The sequence below is a fragment of the Bufo bufo genome, chromosome 3, assembly GCF_905171765.1.
Source record: "Bufo bufo chromosome 3, aBufBuf1.1, whole genome shotgun sequence".
Taxonomy (NCBI): Eukaryota; Metazoa; Chordata; class Amphibia; order Anura; family Bufonidae; genus Bufo; species Bufo bufo.
This window is the reverse complement of record NC_053391.1, coordinates 219753830-219774755: the sequence shown is the minus strand read 5'-3', so window position 1 is coordinate 219774755 and position 20926 is coordinate 219753830. Positions and strand designations below refer to the sequence as shown.

General features: G+C 44.3%; 1 protein-coding gene across 2 annotated transcripts in view; it reads left to right on the top strand.

The window, feature by feature from the left end:
* The window catches only part of SRGAP2 (SLIT-ROBO Rho GTPase activating protein 2), a 133579-nt gene that overhangs the window by 96005 nt on the left and 16648 nt on the right, over positions 1–20926 (top strand). Inside the window, exons 10-16 of one of the 2 annotated variants that reach the window (XM_040423961.1) lie at positions 7866–8063; positions 10259–10343; positions 13473–13500; positions 13591–13618; positions 16624–16684; positions 16778–16855; positions 18669–18803. In XM_040423961.1, coding sequence (XP_040279895.1) covers positions 7866–8063; positions 10259–10343; positions 13473–13500; positions 13591–13618; positions 16624–16684; positions 16778–16855; positions 18669–18803 — 613 coding nt within the window. Of the gene's footprint in view, positions 1–7865; positions 8064–10258; positions 10344–13472; positions 13501–13587; positions 13619–16623; positions 16685–16777; positions 16856–18668; positions 18804–20926 lie in introns of both variants that reach the window. The other variant, XM_040423960.1, reaches the window with a different exon arrangement.

The following is a 20926-nucleotide window of genomic DNA, read 5'->3' as shown; positions in this document are numbered from 1 at the left end:
AGGTTTTCATGCTAGAGTTTTAAGTTGTATTTTCATCCAATGTAAACTACACTGAACAAAAATATAAACGCAACACTTCTATATTTTCTACATGCACAAAAGACCCATTACTCTCAAATATTGTTCACAAATCTGTCTAAATCTGTGTTAGTGAGTACAGGTGTGCCTTAGACTGCCCACAATAAAAGACCACTCTGAAATGTGCACAGTTTTGCCTTACTGGGGGGGTGTCAGAAAACCAGTCAGTATCTGGTGTGGCCACAATTTGCCTCACGCAGTGCAACACATCTCCGTCGCATAGAGTTGATCAGGTTGTTGATTGTGGCCTGTGGAATGTTGGTCCAGTCCTCTTCAATAGCTGTGCGAAGTTGCGGAATATTGGCAGGAACTGTAACACGCTGTCGTATACGCCGATCCAGAGCATCCCAAATATGCTCAATGGGTGACGTGTCTGGTGAGTATGCTGGCCATGCAAGAACTGGGATGTTTTCAGCTTCCAGGAATTGTATACAGATCCTTGCAATATGGGGCCATGCATTATCATGCTGCAACATGAGGTGATGGTCGTGGATGAATGGCACAACAATGGGCCTCAGGATCTCGTCATGATATCTCTGCATTCAAAATGCCATCAATAAAATGCACATGTGTTCATTGTCCATAACATACGCCTGCCCATGCCATAACCCCACCGCCACCATGGGCCACTCAATCCACAACGTTGACGTCAGCAAACCGCTCGCCCACACAATGCCATACACGCTGTCTGCCATCTGCCCTGAACAGTGAAAACCGGGACTCATCCGTGAACAGAACGCCTCTCCAACGTGCCAGAAGCCATGGAATGTGAGCATTTCCCCACTCAAGTCGGTTACGACGATGAACTGCAGTCAGGTCCAGACCCCGATGAGGACGACGAGCATGCAGATGAGCTTCCCTGAGACGGTTTCTGACAGTTTGTGCAGAAATTCTTTGGTTTGTTGCTACAGCTGTCCTGGTGGCTGGTCTCAGACGATCATGAAGGTGAACATGCTGGATGTGGAGGTCCTGGGCTGGTGTGGTTACACATGGTCTGCAGTTGTGAGGCCTGTTGGATGTACTGCCAAATTCTCTGAAACGCCTTTGCAGACGGCGTATGGTAGAGAAATGAACATTCATTGCACGGGCAACAGCTCTGGTAGACGTTCCTGCAGTCAGCATGCCAATTGCACGCTCCTTCAAACGTTGCGACATCTGTGGCATTGTGCTGTGTGATCAAACTGCACATTTTAGAGTGGCCTTTTATTGTGGGCAGTCTAAGGCACACCTGTGTAATATTCATGCTGTCTAATCAGCACCTTGATATGCCACACCTGTGAGGTTGCATGGATTATCTCGGCAAAGGAGAAGTGCTCACTAACACAGATTTAGGGCTCGTGCACACAAACATTTTTTGCATTTCGTATACGGACCGTATTTTGATTCCGTATACGGAACCATTCATCTTAATGGGTCAGCAAAAGATGCGGACAGCACTCTGTGTGCTGTCCGCATCCATTGCTCCATTCCGTGACCCCGCAAAAATCATGAGACATGTCCGCAAAACAGACAAGAATAGGACAAGAGTAGGCATCTCTGTAATGGGCCTCCTGTTCCGTTCCTCAAATTGCGGAAAGCACACGGGCGGCATATGTTTTTTGCGGACCGCAAAAAACTGCACTGTCGTGTGCATGAGTCCTTAGACAGATTTTTTAACAATATTTAAGAGTAATGGGTCTTTTGTGTATTTAGAAAATGTTTCAGCACTTTCAGTTCAGCTCATGCAAAATGGGAGCAAAACCGAAAGTGTTGCGTTTATATTTTTGTTCAGTATATATAGACAAAAGTATTGGGATACCTACACATTACTCTTAAAACATCCAGTTTGCAACTAAAACAGCTTCCACTTTTCTGGGAAGACTTTCTACAAGAAGTTTGAATGTTTCTGTGTGAATTTTTTCCCATTCATCCAGAAGAGCATTTATGAGGTCAGACACTGATGTTGGACGAGAGTGTCTTTGGTTCATCCCAAAGGTGTTAACTGGGGTTAAGGTCAGGGCTCTTTATGGACCAGTCAAGTTCTTCTACACCAAACTCTCCCAACTTTACCTTTATGGACCGTGCTTTGTGCGCTTGGGCACAGTCATGTTCAAACACAAAAGGGCTTTCCCCAAACTGTTTTCACAAAGTTGAAAGCATACAGTTGTCCAAAATGACTTGGTATGCTGAAGCAATAAGATTTCCTTTCCCTGAAACTAAATGGCCTACACGACCCCTAAAAAAAAAAGCGTGATTCCTCTCTCCACAGAACACGTTTCCACTTCTCCAGAGTCCAGTGTCAGCGTGATTTACGCCACTCCTTCTGACTCTTGGCATTGTGCTTGATGTAAGGCTTCCATGCAGCTACTCAGCCATGAAGCTCCTGGAGTACGTTTTTTGTACTGATGTTGATACCAGAGGAGGTTTTGAACTGTGTAGTTATTGAGTCAGCAGTGTGTTAGTGACTTTTATGGACTGCGGGGGAAATTTATCAAGACCAACTCTTTCTGCGCCTGCCTTGATATCCCCTGCGCTGCCAGACGATGCGCCTAATTTATGAGGGGACGCACGCCTCGTCCTAAATTAGGTGCATCCTCCGGCAGTCTGTGTGCCTAAACAGAAACCTGTGACCGCTGTGAGCTTCCGTAGATTTCTGGGTTTATTTGCCATAAATGGAGTAAATGAAGATAAATTTGTCATGATAGTTGACTGTGCCCCTTGCCACTCCGCTTTCAGAAAAATGCCACTTTTTGGAGCAAACTAAGTGATAACTCTCCTATGCACCTCAGCACTCGGTGACCCCCACTTTGTCATTTCGTGGCCGAGTTGCTGTGGTTCCTAAACGCTTCCACTTTACAATAATACCACTCACAGTTGATCGTGGAATATCTAGGAGGGGAAAAATTTCATGAACTGACTTGTTGCAATGGTGCCGTCCTATTACAGTACCAAGCTGGAATTCGGTGAGCTCTTTAGAAGGACCCATAGGGGCGCATTTACTTTTAGTGTCTTCAGGAGTAAAAAAGTTTCAGACTGTCTTATTTTTGGAAGTCTCATTTACCAACTGACTTTGCGCCTGTTTAGAATGCATTTGCGCCTTGTTCGTCTAATTCTTATTTTGAGACTAATTTTGGAGTTGTCTTTGTTTTGTGCCTTATTTCCAATGTATTTATGTTGGTACACCTTTTTGCGCCTGAATTAGACGGTTAAACAGTCTTATTTCTACTTCACTCCTTTGGGAGGGGGAACTTGTGCAATTTTTTGCATTGAAAGAGATGGGGGCACTTTTACTAAGGGACTTAATAGTTACAAGTCTCCTTTTTTTAACTGCTGTGCGACAATATTTAGTTACACGGCAGGTTTAACGCCGTGTCCACCAGTTGGGTGGGACGGAGGCAGAGGGTGGACGTGTCGAGGCCAGGACTCCAGCAAAAAACAGGAGCACATGTTAATGAAAAACGGTTACGCCGCTCGCATGGACTGCCAAAGATGCGCCTAATTTATGATGAGGAGTACGACAAATCAGAGCAAGGGTCTTAGCAAATGTGCCCCATTGCTTCACAAATGTTTGGCTGCATGGCTAAGGGCTGGATTTTATACACCTGTGGCAACTAATTTTGTAATCTTATAAACCTGTGGCAATTAAACACCTGAATTCATTGATTTAGAGGTGTATAATGCTATATTGCCATATATGAATGTGTGTTTGTATTTAAACATACGCAAAAAATAATAATGCACCCAGTTATAAATGTCAGATTGCTGCAAAGCTCAGCATGCAGTTCTATCTCAAGCAGATATGTAAATGATTACAGGTGTCGTCTGAGTAGAAACAGGTTTGTGCCACAAAGTGTATAAAAGTGCTTTCCCTGCTGCCCTATTAAGGGTCCATTCACACGTCCGCAAAATGGGCCCGCAAATTTGCGGAACAGGTGCGGACCCATTCATTTTTTTAATGGGGCCGGAATGTGCTATCTGCATTTGCGGATCCGCACTTCCGTTCCGCAAAAAAATAGAACCTGTCCTATTCTTGTCTGCCATTGCAGACAAGAAAAGGCATTTTCTATGAGAGTGCCGGCGATGTGCGGTCTGTAAAATGACACTTAATATGTAAATAAGGCATTGGGTGCAGAGAGGGCGTCAACTTTGCTCTTGTTTCACCCAAATTCAGCTCCTTTCTGTGGCGAGCCCCCCTCTCACTGCTTTAATTAACAGGACCAGGCAGTGGCATAACAATGAGGAACAGGGGGTCAGTCAGCACATCCCAATGTGTTTTCAGAGTGCTGTTGCATTGTGGTTTTTTTTCTTTGTATAAGGGCTCATTCAGACAGCCGTATGTTTTTGCGGAACGGGTGTGGACACATTCATTTCAATGGGACCGCAAAAAATATAGAGCATGTCCTATTCTTGTCTGCAATTGCGGATAAGAATAGGCATTTTCTATGACGGTGGAGGCCATGTGCGGTCTGCAAAATGTGGAAAGCATATGGGCTGGAATCCATGTTTTGTGGATCCATAATTTGCAGACCGCAAAACATACAGCCGTCTGAATTAGCCCTTACAGTGAGGAAGGGGCCAGCCACAGAAATGAGTGGAGCTTGGGCACAACGAGAGCAACAGTGATGCCCTGGTTGCACCAAACGCCTAATTTACATATTAAGAAAAAGAATGGAGCCTCAGATCCACAAAAGGAAGTGTGCCTATGAAAATAGTCTGATAGGGAGTTCGCTGTTGACGGATTCCCCTTGACACAAGGTTACAATTCTTTCGGCTTGTGATCTGAAATCTCCCAACGATCCTTGCTTTACTCCATCCCTGAACCGAGCATGCTCTGATGATTTGCATTGCTGAGAAGAGTGGTTTTACACCGTGCTGGGTACCGTAATCTGAAATATTCAGAAGTTACCTATCAGGCATTGCAGGTTTTACATGATCTCATCTAAGCGGTTACGGCTTTCAGTCCACAAGGTTCTAGTAGCACCTGCAGGACTGTGAATGCAGCTCTGGGTTATAATTCAGCTAGTAGACAGATATCTGCAGAGTATGTTCAGTTCCTCAACTAGATTTTCCCAGTGTGGACACTGTAAAGTGATGTTCAGAGGTGAACCTATGCCTTCAGATCTCATTCTGGGTATATGTCAGGAGTATGTATACCTCTGACATACTCCACTGTATAATAATGCAGCGGTATACATTGGCCTTTGTCCACGATGGTAAGAAAAAGTATACTGCTGGGTGTATGTTTTTTTGCAGTGGCCAATTTTGAAGGGAAGTGCAGTCTACTGTAGTTGAATATACAATAAATAAACTATGTCATTCCTACCCCCCCTTCCCTTGAGGAGGCTAAAAGGACACTTTATTGAAGGGGGGCTTTTAGCTACACTCTGCGTATGTGCCTAAGTGTCTACGGGGAGTCGGAAACGCACTGCTGTGGAATGCTTTTTATCCATATTACTCCTATTGGTTGATCAAACCTGCCACGTGGAGTACATCAAGGCAAACGGGATCTATTGCCCAGCCTTTATTAATTGATGGTCTATCTGGCAGAGGATTCCGGCAGGCAGTTCCGGCATGCTGCGGTATTTTCTCCGGCCAAAAAATGTAAGAGGGACTGAACTGATGCATACTGAACGGAATGCTCTCCATTCAGAATGCATTAGGAAAAAAATGATCAGTTTTTTTCCGGTATTGAGCCCCTGTGACGGAACTCCATACCGGAAAAGAAAAATGCTAGTGTGAAAGTACGCTTAGTCTGAACCAGATTTATTTCCAGTGATGATTTATTCTGTATCTTGTAAGTAAAGTAGAATTTGACTTTGCTAAGATCCATAAGGGTTTCTCATTAATGGAAGCCATAAGTTAATGCCATGTTTTCAACATGTGGCAGCAGCACGGGCAGTAAATCATAATGAAAGCTAAAAGGTTTCTGTGTATTTTCTTGGAACACTTCGAAACTTGTTCTTTGCATGTTGTAAGTGCCTCATGTCCGAATGTAATGTATGCGGGCTGTGAGAATATGGACTGAATATGAGCATGAGTCATCCTGATCCAGTCACCTAGAGTGACTTAAAAGAAAGTTTTAAAAATATGAAAAAATTATAAAAATTCAAATCGCCTCCCCTTTCCCATAATTTAAAATAAAAATAAACAATGATATGCGCATCCCAAAACGCCCAAACTATTAAAATATAAAGGTATTTATTCTATATGGTGTCGGAAAAGAAAATAAAGCTAAATATCCAATTTGCCATATTTTTTCGTCACTTCACCTTCCAAAAGGCAATTGAATAAAACGGTTCAAAGAGTCATACACATTCCAAAATGGTATCAATAAAAACTACAGATCGCCCTACAAAAAATTAGTCCATACACAGTTCTGCAGACATAACTATAAATAAGTTATGAGGGTCACATTTTTCTTTTTTCTTGGGGTGAGGAATATGAAAGAAAATAATGCAGTTGATTTTCGTGTTTTGTTTTTTTTCCCCATATAAATAATGTTATCTTTATTATATGATTTGTGACAGCCACAGTGTTATATAGGTGCATGTGGCTTTTTTGTCACTTTTATATGGAGAAATATTCCCCCCCCCCCTTTTATTTTTTTATGAACTGTATTAATCTTTAGGTCATTTAAGTTAATTCCCCAGCTGTAAGTACAGGTACAAAGCAGTACATAGTAGTACATGTGGGAAGCAGTACATTACATGTGGAAAACAGTACAGTGCATGTGGCACCGGTGGAGGACAGTACAGTGCATGTGGCACCGGTGGAGGACAGTACATTACATGTGGCACCGGTGGAGGACAGTACAGCGCATGTGGCACCGGTGGAGGACAGTACAGCGCATGTGGCACCGGTGGAGGACAGTACAGCGCATGTGGCACCGGTGGAGGACAGTACAACGCATGTGGCACCGGTGGAGGACAGTACAGCGCATGTGGCACCGGTGGAGGACAGTACAGCGCATGTGGCACCGGTGGAGGACCGTACAGCGCATGTGGCACCGGTGGAGGACAGTACAGCGCATGTGGCACCGGTGGAGGACAGTACAGCGCATGTGGCACCGGTGGAGGGCAGTACAGCGCATGTGGCACCGGTGGAGGGCAGTACAGCGCGGGTGGCACCGGTGGAGGGCAGTACAGCGCATGTGGCACCGGTGGAGGACAGTACAGCGCATGTGGCACCGGTGGAGGACAGTACAGCGCATGTGGCACCGGTGGAGGACAGTACAGCGCATGTGGCACCGGTGGAGGACAGTACAGCGCATGTGGCACCGGTGGAGGACAGTACAGCGCATGTGGCACCGGTGGAGGACAGTACAGCGCATGTGGCACCGGTGGAGGACAGTACAGCGCATGTGGCACCGGTGGAGGACAGTATAGCGCATGTGGCACCGGTGGAGGACAGTATAATGCATTTAGTATTGGTGAACAGTACAGTACATATATCATCAGTGGAGAACAGTGCAGTGCACGTATCACTGAATATTGATTTCCGTAATACACTGCCCACTGGTCGTCGTATATACACCCCCAAAATTCATGCGCAGATTACCAGTCAGTCACTTGTCCCGCTGATCGGTACTGTCTGTGAGATTGTAATTTGAATTTAGTTTCATATTACTATTACCCAGGACATGCTATTGTAAGCTGAACATGTTGTAACATGAAGGATCACTTGGCTTGTGCTTGATATGCTGACGCAAGGGAAATAAAATCTTGTGTCCTCTACAGAAAACATGCTGTTATCTACAGATGTGATACTTTAATGTATAAATCTGACTGAAATATTTCTTTTCCAATAAGGTTAAAAAGACAATGGAAGCTACGTTACAGACCATCCAAGACATGGTGACCGTGGAGGACTTTGATGTATCAGACTGTTTCCAGTATAGTAACTCAATGGAATCTGTGAAGTCCACGGTGTCCGAGACCTACATGAGCAAGCCGAGCATAGCCAAGCGGCGGGCCAACCAGCAGGAGACCGAGCAATTCTACTTCACTGTAAGGAAAATGGTCCTACTATATCTACATATGATCATACTCCTTTTATCTGGTTACACAGTAATAGACATATTTAGTCGCATAGTATCAGGGGAAAGGCTATATTAACCCTTTCATTGCCAGAGGTTTAGATCATTCACACGCTTTTGACAAGCACAAACCCTAAATTATAATTTTTAAGAAAGTATATAGGTGTGAGGGTATAAATGGTGCCACACAACATTTTACACTCTTGGGCGCCTACATGCAATTTTGTATCAAAGCATAATATATGGTAAAATATCTTTGCCTCGGTCTCAATGTTTAAATGTTTAAGCCAAGTCAGGTTATAGACATCTCCTAAAAATAAATTTGATGTGCATAGTTCATAAATATAATGATATATCTGAAGGGATTGCGAGTGATTTCATATGTAACTGGTCATCCTCTCTCACCTCTCTGAATGAGGTGGGTGAAAACATGAACTAAAGTTTATGTATTACATTTGTGGGGTCTCTTACTTGCGGCTCCCACTCCTCAATTTTTTTTCCTGCTCCAACTTTGCAGCTAGAGATGTCCAGGTGTCATTTTTTTTTTAAAAGGGGAGATTCTGGACTTTATTGAGAACCCTTCGTCACAAAATGCAATTCAGTCTGCAGGCAGCATGTTGCAGAGCAGGAGGAGCTGAGCGGATAGATGCATGGTTTTGTTGGAAATTATTCAGTAAAACTTGTAATTTTAAATATTTAAGCCTCTCCTATTTCTGACTTTAGTTGTAAACAGGGGAGGTGTTATCAGTGACTGATAGCATTCTCTATGTAAGTGTGTATACATAGGATAGCTGTCAGTCACTGATAATATCTCCCCTGTGTACAGCTATCAGTGAAAGCCTTCTCTGTGTAAGTGTATACATAGATAGCTGTCAGTCACTGATAGTTGTACACAGGGGAGGTGTTATCAGTGATGGATAGCATTCTCTGTGTAAGTATATATACATAGGATAGCTGTCAGTTACTGATAGTTGTACACGGGGAGGTGGTATCAGTGACTGATTAGCATTCTCTGTGTAAGTATATATATATATATATATATATATATATACATAGATAGTTGTACACAGGGAGGTGCTATTAGTGATTGACAGCATTATCTGTGTAAGTTTGTATACAGAGCTAGCTGTTAGTTGCTGATAGTTGTACACAGGGGAGGTGTTATCAGTGTTTTATAGCATTCTCTGTGTAAGTGTGTATACAGTTATAGATGTCAGTCACTGGTAACGCTTCCCACATGAACAATGAAGTTAGAAATAGCAGAGATGTAAATGCACGAATTACAAGTTTTACTGAGTCTTTTCCCACAAAACTATATATCAATCTGCTCAGCTCCTCCTGCTCCATAATCTGCTGCCTGCAGTTTGCATTGTCTTTCATGGTGACGGATCCTTTTTAAATGATTGTCACGACTAGACATTGCTTATGGCAGGGCTGGCCAACCTGTGGCTCTCCAGCTGTTGTAAAACTACAACTCCCAGCATGCCCTGCTGTAGGCTGATAGCTGTAGGCAGACTGAGCATACTGGGAGTTGTAGTTTTGCAACAGCTGGAGAGCCGCAGGTTGGCCATCCCTGGCTTATGGTGTCATTTTAAAGTCCTATCCTAATACTTATGCCCTTGGCAGTGAAAGAGTTAATGTGGATAGCTATCTGTGATTTGCAGTATGGTGGTAAATATATAAAATTAGTGCTTACAGTACACTTTGAAGAGAATGTGAAATTTAATATCTTCCATCCACATAAAACAGGCACTAATTGGCTATCTTACAGATGTCTTAGCCACCAGGCCTGTGTCAGATTCGTTTTGATACTGGATGATCGCGAACACTTTTCATTTTGAAGGTGAAATCTTTTTCCAATTCCCTTATCAAATTAGTCTCTGCCCTCCGCCTCCAGCTGGCAGTCTATTTCCAGATTCTCCCATACTTTCTGAAAGGTGTTCTGCCTTCAGATTATGGATTTTCTCACCTTCAGAATGACTTACTATGCACCCAAAAAAAAAGCATTTAACAAAATGATATGTCTTGCCTTAAGTGCAATCTACGTCAGTATATTAAAGCTTTGAAATTAATTAGAAATTTCTGGGTCAAGTATAATAGCTGTGGGCTGCGTTGAGAATCTGATTGGATGTTGCTGATGAATTATTGCTTCTTTGTTCTCTGTAGAAGATGAAGGAATTCCTGGAGGGACGAAATTTGATTACAAAACTGAAAGCCAAGCATGACACGTTACAGAAGACCCTGGGAGAGTGTGAGTCTGGGAGAAACAGTTTCTGGTGTTCGTCTGGGAACGGGGTGGGGTGGTACACCTATCAGTCACATTGACAAGGTCAATGATGATCTCGAGTGACCGTCTTTGGTAGTCAACTGATCACTGGTTAATACCAGGTTTGTCAGATACCACCTCTGAACTAATTGAGTATCTTTCCATCACATCATTGCCAACTGTTAAGTAGCCAGAAATACTTTGTATCAATTTAGTCCTTACCTGTACTTTGGCCTTTGTTGTCCTTATGTCCTGTAGTTTGAGTACTAGAACGTTTTCTAGATTTTTCTTGAGCTATCTTGAGCTGTTTTGAAGTTACTGGGGCTTGTGGTAACATGGTTGGATGAATGGCCTAGTAATGGATTATGATTTCACTTTCAACACTATGATGACCACTGGTAAACTGTACATGGGCAAAGTCCACTTAGTTGTGTACCTTTTAAAGGGGTTGTCTACCTTTTGGGGTGGGTTTCCTTCTGTCCCTGGTCTCAGCTGATCCGCTGTGCTCCCAGGATGTAAACTTCCATTTTGAAGCAACTGCAGCCACTTCCATCAGGTGGCCATTTGACTTGATGCAAGGGGAGTAGTTCATAGCTGCAGCCAGCAATTGGCTGCAGTGGCGTCAAAGTGGAAGTTCACGTCCTGGGGGTACAATGGAGCAGCCGAGGCCAGGAAGAGAAGGAGGTGGGTGCCAGGAAGCAGGCAAGTATGCTTCTCTTCACAAGTCTGCCCAAAAGAAGGGGTTTACTAAACCCCCTCACAGGTGCACAACCACTTTAAGTCTTACACAACAACATGCATTGTTATATGCCCTGCTTGGCATCCTATCTTTGGTGAAGACAAAGGCCATCTCCAGAGTCACGCTCGGCTATGGATGATTGTAAAACATTAATTAAAAACCATGGGTGCCCACAGATTTTATTTGGCACTGGTAATTATGTGGTTATGCCCCAGTGGAAAGAAATAATACATGCATAGTGTTTCCTCTGCAAATTTAATTTATTCAGTTTCCTGTTGCTTATATAGCACCGACCTATTTCATATCACTGTATAGTGATTGTCACCATTCACATCAGCCATTTTTTCCTATGGGGTTCACAGTCTGATTTTCCTGTCTTAGGACTTGTTCACATGACGGTGCCCTGTTTTGCGGTCCGCAAAACACGGATGCCGCCCGTGTGCCTTCCGCAATTTGTGGAACGGACGGCCCTTTAAAGAAATGCCTTTTCTTGTCCACAAAACAGACAAGAATAGGACATGACTTATAATTTTTGCGGGGCCACGTAATGGAGCAACTGACGTGGACAGCACACGGAGTGCTGTCCGTATCTTTTGCGGCCCTATTCAAGTGAATGGGTCCGCAGCGGCGCTGCAAAAAATGCAGCTCGGATGCAGAACCAAACCACGGTCGTGTGAACAAGCCCTTTGACACATATTAGAATAACTAAATTCCTATGGCACAGATCCTATCAGTCTGTTTTTAGATAAAGCCTTTGAACACCTAAAAATTCCGGGCAGATGTTGTCTTTGGTTGAATTTGAAGCCAGGACGCCTTTGCTGTAAATAATTCGGGGGGGTGGGGGGCGGACCTTATTATCCATTTGTCTTAGGGCCCAATATGGGCAGGAGATCGGGCCAATTATTGGGAATGAACATTTGGATAATTAGCCTGGGTAAGGGTACGGATCCACAATGCAGACTACATGTGGCCAAGCCAAGCTCACCTGAGGCAACCAATGGCCACACAAGTTTCTGATAGTCGTGCGTCTATTGGTTGTTGTGGGTAGGCGTCTCTTGTCCACGTGCCGTCAGCCACACCGTGGGGTTCTACCGCAAGTGTGCTGAAAATCAGCTGACAAGCGAGCAATCACTTATTTGTCTGGTGATCCATTTGTTTACGCGGCACATAAAGTAATAGTTTTTCAGCAGCACTTGCCTTGTGTGAACAGGGATGTGCTGCTGAAAACAATAAAACTGTATGGGGATGAACGATCGTAGTAGCAACCCTATACAGAGGGCATGATTGCTGCATTGTTCCTGATCATTGCCTGCTTTGTTGGCCAGTGTAAATTGGCCCTTAGAGGGACCCAGAATTTGAGGTTGGCTTTGCTAGGGTAAATACAAGCTCGACTTGTAACTAATTATAATGCATTTAGGTTAGTAATATGTAATCGGGGCATGAAGCAAAGTATGAATAATATCTTCTGTCATTATGGTGGACCAACCATTGAGTGACAGCTATGAGATAAATGCAAGACTTTACAACTAATTATACCTCCAAATTATAATTTGGGGTGTGTGGCAAGATTGTAACGCAAACGGGTGTACACCCATGTGCTGAATAATTTACTTGTACAAAGTGAGAAATAAGTCCAGTTGGCAGTTATACTGGGAAAAGATAGGGGGTCTTAACATTCAAGGCGTGCTTGAAGAGGTTTTGAAAATTGGAAGAGCAGACTGAGAAAAAGTGTAAAGGTACCCATACACGTTAGAAAGCTGTCTTCCTGCTGACTCCCCCCATACACATGCACACTTGGCTCAGCCAAGTGTACATGTTTTCAGTGGGGAGAGGAAAGCAAGTTGCTGCCTCTGGCAATAGCTAATTTCCAGTGGGCAAAAAACATCTGCCGTTGGATCAGAGTCTGGACACCCCTACACATTAGGCCTCTTGTGTGCTGCGGACTGCAAATGGCATGGGCACCGACCGCGGGCCAGCCGCATGCAGATCGCAACCCCTTTCACTTGAATGGGGTCCGCGATCCATCCGTTCCGCAAAAAGATAGAACAAGTTCTATCTTTTTGCGGAACGGAACCCCACGAAAGCACTCCGTAGTGCTTCCGTTCCGTTCCGCACCGCATCTCCGGATTTGCGGACCCATTCAAGTGAATGGGTCCGCATCCGTGATGCGGAATGCACACGGCCGGTTTCCCGTGTATTGCTGAACTGCCGTATGTGAGCCGCAATACGGCCACGGGGGACACACTGTCGTGTGCAAGAGGCCTTAGTCAGCTGGTCCCGCTTCTGTGAGGCATCTGCATCATGAAACATAATAAAGGCTTCATAATTTTCTTTAGTAATATATATATTTTTTTTACATTTATTTGTTCTATCAGGTCAACGAACAGACTGCTCTCTCGCCAGGTCAGTACTTACATATATAAATTTCCTTTGGCTGTGTAGATGGCTGCATTTACTTATTTCATTTACGTGTTTTTTTCTGTCATTCAGTGGTCGAAGAATGTCTACTCTACGGAAGCAGGTGAGATTATGCTCAGGGTTGTCCAACCTCCAAAAAAAAAATTTGTCAATGCCAGGAAGCTTCTTAAAAAAAAAAAAAAAGATTTGAAAGCTCATCCACTCCCCCAGTATTCTACTAGGCCCCCAGTAGACCCAAAATGATGTCCCTCCCTTGCTCAGGTGACTGCCGCAGCCAATCAGCGGCCTCAGCAGTGATGTGACTTTGTGTTAAAATATATCTATATTTTTTTAAAGGTGGAGAAAGAATTAAAATAATAAAACAAAATTATATTCAAAGTTCAGACCCTTTTGAAAACTGCATTTTGTTCTTGTTGTGCTTATGAGATTTTAAGTGTTTTTTTTTAAAACGCAGACTTCCTTCAGAAAGGGTTTATTTTTTCAAATTCATAGAAAGCACATTTTTTTGAATTTTTGCCTGTTTTTACCTTCCTCAGTACTGCAGGTATGCCTCTAAAAACTGAATATGAAATATTGTTCTTCTATAGAAGTCAAGACGAATGATTAAACCTTTTTGATAGGTAGCTCACCTATTGTCAGTTTACTGCAGCTGTGAGGAGGAGATGTTAACTGCAAGGTAATCCTTATTATCTTGCAGGGATGGTCTGACTGAAAAGTTTAGCGAGGCTATATGCCATGCTAAAAGAGGACAGGAGAGGAGGAAAATACATGGAGTGGCTTAAAAAAAATTGTATGCAGAAAACCAGTCATCCGTTTTTTTTTTTGTTTTTTTTTTGCAGAAACCAACAAAAATTAAGTAGGCATATATAGGTTGTTAAAAGGATTCTGTCACCAAGAAATTCCTTGTTAAACCAGGCACAGTACCTTGTAAGGGTAGCTCAGCACTTTTAATCCATATGCAAATGAGCAGGTAAAGTGGTTGGCCCATGGGGGGGAAATGATGGCGTAACACTAGGTTATACCATCTATGTCAGATAGGTGCGGGTCCCACATTTGGACTCCTGTCTCCAGAACAGAACCCCTGAAGTGAAGAGACAGCAGCCGTGGAACCACTGCCACCCTCCTTTCGCCACTGTGGAAGTTCCAAAAATAGCTGAGCAGTGGGTCGTTTATTTCCTGAAACCCATAGTGGTGAATGGAGAGGCATCTGGGCATGCAAAGTGCACTTTCCATTCACTGCTATGGGACCTCCAAAAATAGCAAAGCGCGCTTGCTTGGCTATTTTCGGAACTCCTGTAGCGATAAACAGGGGCCCCGTTCTGTGGATAGGATTGGGTCCAAGACATGGGACCCGCACCTATCTGACATTGATAACATATCCTAGCAATATGCCATGAATGTCCCAGGTGGGCCAACCTCTTTAAGTGCACGAAGATGGGCTCTAGCCACTCTATGCACTCTTGCTCCTCCTGCTTCCTCCGCCTGTCCCTCCTATTCTTCATAATTGACAGGGCCATGTGAAGTGACTATCCTGTCAATCAAGAAGGAGAGGGAGTGAGTGGAAGAGTAAGGCCCCTTTCACACGGGCGAGTATTCCGCGCGAATGCGATTTGTGAGTTGAACGCATTGCACCCGCACTGAATCCTGACCCATTCATTTCTATGGGGCTGTGCACACGAGCGGTGATTTTCACACATCACTTGTGCGTTGCGTGAAAATCGCAGCATTCTCCTCTTTGTGCGTTTTTCACGTAACGCAGGCCCCATAGAAATGAATAGGATTGCGTGAAAATCGCAAGCATCCGCAAGCAAGTGCAGATGCGGTGCGATTTTCACACACGGTTGCTAGGTGACGATCGGGATGGGGACCCGATCATTATTATTTCCCCTTATAACATGGTTATAAGGGAAAATAATAGCATTCTGAATACAGAATGCATAGTAAAATAGGGCTGGAGGGGTTAAAATTTTTTTAACTCTCCTTAATCCACTTGTTCGCGCAGCCGGCATCTCTTTTGTCTTTATCTGTGAGCAGTAGGACCTTTGATGACGTCACTACGCTCATCACATGATCCATCACCATGGTGATGGATCATGTGATGGACCATGTGATGTACGCAGTGACGTCATCAAAGGTCCTACTGCTCACAGATGAAGACAGAAGAGATGCCGGCTGCGCGAACAAGTGGATTAAGGTGAGTTAATTTTTTTATTTAATTTTTTTAACCCCTCCAGCCCTATTGTACTATGCATTCTGTATTCAGAATGCTATTATTTTCCCTTATAACCTACAGTACACTACAACTAACCCAAACCTGAACTTCTGTGAAGAAGTTCGGGTCTGGGTACCACAGTCAGTTTTTTATCCCGCGCGTGCAAAACACATTGCACCCGCGCGATAAAAACTAAACATCTAAACGCAATCGCAGTCAAAACTGACTGCAATTGTGTTCCTACTCGCGCGGGTTTGCCGCAATGCACCGGGATGCATCCGGACCTAATCCGGACACGCTCGTGTGAAAGAGGCCTAAGGATGCTCAGTGTGACTTGGGCCTACCCTCGTGTGACCGATTCCCTTTATTATGCGATAGAAAATTTTTGAAAGGTCCCTCTAAAGCGATAGTTTCATATCTGAGCCACATGACATCCTGTAGGTGGGAGTCCAACTAAATAGTAGTCCATGATGAGATATTGGATGGATAAAATGTACAACCTAAGAACCTATAGTTTCCAGTCTATGTTATATAATGGCAAATAAATGAGACGCAAATCAAAACTGGAATTTTATACTTTAGGTGTAGGTGTCCGGATTTCATCATTCAAGACTAATTCCTCAGCTTTCTTCCTGTAACCAGATCAGCTCTTAATCTCGTTTCCTTAGGACACAACTTCTAACATACGATTGTGTGGCAATAAGCTCTAGTAAATCCAATTTGTACGGAATGAGTATATTTGTTCTATGATTTTTATAGTGTTGTGGCATTCTGCAAATATAATTTTAAGATTTGGTAAAATTAAAAAAAAAGGGCCCAGCCTGGCTTTAATAATCTTAGATGTTTTTGACCATGTTCTGCTTGGGGCACAGTTCATTTTTCTTCTTTAATTTCAGGACTCCAAGCAACCCATTCCCTTGGTGGTTGAAAGCTGCATAAGGTTCCTCAGTCGCCATGGTATGCGTTTTGTCAAACATGTACAGATTACTGGGCTCTTTTACTCATGTATTCCCCCCTGTACGACCATCTACTCTTCTATCCTTACCACAGGTCTTCAACATGAGGGAATCTTTCGAGTGTCTGGCTCCCAGGTCGAAGTAAATGATATTAAGAATGCGTTTGAAAGAGGTGGGTGCCATTTCTTGAACCATGTTCCCCCTAAATCTATATTGATTTACAGTAAATGTCCACCTTTTATCATGATAAAATTTGTCACATACAGGGGCGTAGCTATAGGGGGTGCATAGGTAGCAGTCGCTACTGGGCCCAGGAGCCTGAGGGGGCCAAAGACCCTTGTGCCACATAAGACACTGGCATTATAGAAAGTGCATACTGGTCAATTTACACCTCTGGCTGGAGGGAAGGGGTTAGGTCAAGAATTTGGCATGAGGGGGTGCCCTTTCAATGTTTGCCTCATACAGCAGGAAGGCTACGTGCTCCCCTGCCCCTTGCCAACAAGCACTGAGGGAAGGGGGGCCCAAGCTGAACTCTTGCACTAGGGCCCATGAGCTTTTAGCTACGCCCCTGGTCACATATGGTATCTTTAGAGCAGTTGGGGTTCCATTTTTCTGATACAGGGCTCCAAATCCCCTGCATAGTATTTGGGTTTAAAGTTCTATTTCTGCCTGTCTCAAGCTGCCACAGAGGGAAGCTTAGAGGCTTACTCTGCATACTTCTTAGTATTGATGTCACTGGTAAGTAAATGCCTAATCTCCCTCTAGTGGAGGCTACAGGTATGTCTCTGCAGGATCGGAAAAACAGAGCTCCATCAATATAACACTGCATTAATAAATTAATCAGCACAGAATATTGGCCTAGTTAAAAAAATAAAAAAAAAAAGATGTTTTACCGTGGACATATATTAGGCAAGTGTCTGTGAATCTCAAGTGATAAGCTAATATAAGAGATGGAACACCATTTACAGCTATATTTTAAAGAGGTCGCCTGAGATTTTTTTTACATTGTTGACCTATCCTCAGCAGGAGAGGTCATCAATATCTGATTGATTGGGTGTCTGACACCCACCAACTCTGCTGATCAGCTGTTTGAAGAGACCACTGACATCACATTTATCGGTTACATGGCTTAGGCGCAGCTTAGTCCCATTTAGGTGAATGGATGGCGCAGTGAGTGATAGCTGCGCAGAGGCTGTGGTGTGCAACGGAGTGCCACTGTCCCTTCAAACAGCTTATCATTGGGGGTCCTGGGAGTTGGACCCCCATTGATCTTATATTGATTGATGTCCTATCCTGAGGGTACCAAGATTCAGACACCCGACAATCAGCTCTGGTGCCAGAACAACACAGCTAGGTGTAGTGGATGAAGCTGAGTGCTGCAGTAACCAACGCCATCCACCACTCCTCATGCCACCGGCCAGGATCCTAATAATCTGATGCTCTCAGCATTATTTAATGATAGGAACATCCGACGGTGGCAGTTGCCTATCTAACTTCAAGTCCTCAGGATGGTGATACAGTTGAATACTGTGGGGAGGGCAGTATTTTGTGCTGCACTACTGTGTAGTTGCCCCTGCCTACTTGTATTACCCCACCTTCTTTCAGTTTGGATCCACCTACAACATGGGGCTACTTTTATTTTTATTTTAATTTTTTTCCAGGGCCTCCGGAGAACCCCTTTAACTGTATGGGTCAAGCAAAATAAATAAATTGCAATACATAGGTCATTTAGTCTGAACTATGTTGTTAATTTATCCAGTACCATTTTTTAGCTGCTGAGCACCAGTATTGCTGTTTTCGGTTGTTAGGTTCTTTTTCATTTCATCTAGGTGCTAACTCAGCATCTAGATGAAACCGATATCCCTACATATACCTGTTAGTTATAAGTGCACAAAATGTCCCACAAAAAATCACAACTGTTCGCCCCAATGCAACTTCTTGTTTGCTGTGACTAGTGTCCTTTAATCCCTTTTGTGTCATGACAGGAGAGGACCCTCTAGAAGAAGACCAAAATGACCATGATCTGGATTCGGTGGCTGGGGTTCTGAAACTTTACTTTCGTGGGCTGTTGACTCCTCTTTTCCCTAAAGAAATCTTCCATGACCTCTTAAGCTGTGTCTGTAAGTACCCACATACCTTATTTGTGTCGCCAAATAAACCAGTTTTTATCATGAGGAAAATGGCTCCACTTACATTATCCCAATGCAGTACATGACACTAAACCTTTGTATCATGAGAATGAGAAGAAAAGGGGTGATAAATAAAACATGTGTTTTTGTCATAATTCAAAGAAACCTGTAATTAGGACAGATTGCCTTTAGATTGGGCTAAAAAAAGCTTATGTAGTGGGTACCCACTGTCAGGGCCGTCTTTAATATTGATAGCACCCTGGGCAAGAATTTACTTGGGCCCCCTGGATCCCGCCTTCCCAGACCCTACCATGCAATGCGCTGAGGCGTGAAACGGCCGTCGCCACGATCCTTGTTGCCTGCGCTATGCCACGTCCGCCCCATGTCTGCAACAATAATGTTTGATGTCTGCAATAATGATGTCTGAATAAAGCAGCTACTTTTTTGGCCAGTGCCCCCCACATTTGCTTTCTCTTTCGTGACATAAGTGGTTGTGATTTGGAGGCAGAGCACCATCTTTTGTTAGGAAAACCCGGCATCTGAGATATTTTGTGTCTTGGGAGAAAGTTTTGGGCAGTGCCAACCCGTTGTGCTCTTTAGAAAATTAGACTTTCTGAATTCAGACATTAGTGCCGGCCGCACCACAGATCATCCAACACCACCCCCCAACCCCCTCCCCCCCTGATATGAAGCCGCTGTATGCATTATCCATTCTTTCTTTCTAAATTCAGAGTTACTGCCGGCCGCACCACAGATCCCCCAATTATTGCCCTCCCCTCGAAGTGAAGCCAGTGTGTGCATACATTGACAAAAAAAAACAAAAAACGACTTAGAGGACCTTTCACCTGTATAAACGGTGTTAACTGAGTATGCTGCCATATAGAGCGGCGCCCGGGGATCTCACTGCACTTACTATTATCCCCGGGCGCCGCTCCGTTCTCCCGTTATAGGCTCCGGTACCTTTGCTTCTTAAGTTATAGTAGGCGGGTCTTCTCTTGTCCTGTGGGCGTCTCCTTCTCCTAGGCTGCAGCGCTGGCCAATCGCAGCGCACAGCTCACAGCCTGGGAGAAAAAAACCTCCCAGGCTGTGAGCTGTGCGCTGCGATTGGCCAGCGCTGCAGCCTAGGAGGAGGAGACGCCCACAGGACAAGAGAAGACCCGCCTACTATAACTTAAGAAGCAAAGGTACCGGAGCCTATAACGGGAGAACGGAGCGGCGCCCGGGGATAATAGTAAGTGCAGTGAGATCCCCGGGCGCCGCTCTATATGGCAGCATACTCAGTTAACATCGTTTATACAGGTGAAAGGTCCTCTTTCACTACCTCTAACTACTTCTTCCGCTCCGTACTTGCGGGCTGCCCAGGCGTGAGTTCGTTGCGCAATCCTGTCGGCGCCTGCTCCCGCGGGAGTTCACAGGTCTCGCGGGATTGCGCAACGAACTCACGCCTGGGCAGCCCGCAAGTACGGAGCGGAAGAAGTAGTTAGAGGTAGTTAAGTAGGTTTGCTGACATTGAGCCGCACTTAACATATAGGGAGGTCCTGCCGCCACACTTAAAAAAAGCACTTGCGGGGCTGCGGGCTTTCCCCCCACTGTGCCGTTGCCTTGTGCCCCCCAGAAGCAACTGGGCCTGGGGCAGCTGCCCCTTTTGCCCCACGTTAAAGACTGCATTGCCCACTGTATATCAGTGCTAGAAGAAGTAAAGGTGGACGTACTATTGTATCTCCCCCGCCCGTCTCCCCTTACACATACAGGTTCAGTTTGGCCAAACTTGCTAAGGGGAGAGTGAGGAAAGACCCCAGACACTTCTGGTAGCAGTTTATCTCCCTGGAGAACAAAAGAATTGGGCGAAAATTTTCATTTTGCTAATTCTCGTCTCCCCTGAAATCCTCTGTCGCAGGAGGGTCAGGAGCTCCCCACACACATAAGTGTAACGGCCAAAACTGCTGTTCTTGGCCAAAAATATATATATAATGTGTATGGCTAGTGAATAGAAACACTTATTATTTTCACCTAGTCCTGATCATATCCAGCTAAGGGTACGTTCACATATGTGGTTGCCAGATCCGGCAGGGAACAGCCTACCAGAGTTTACTGGATCCGGCATTCCCATTTAC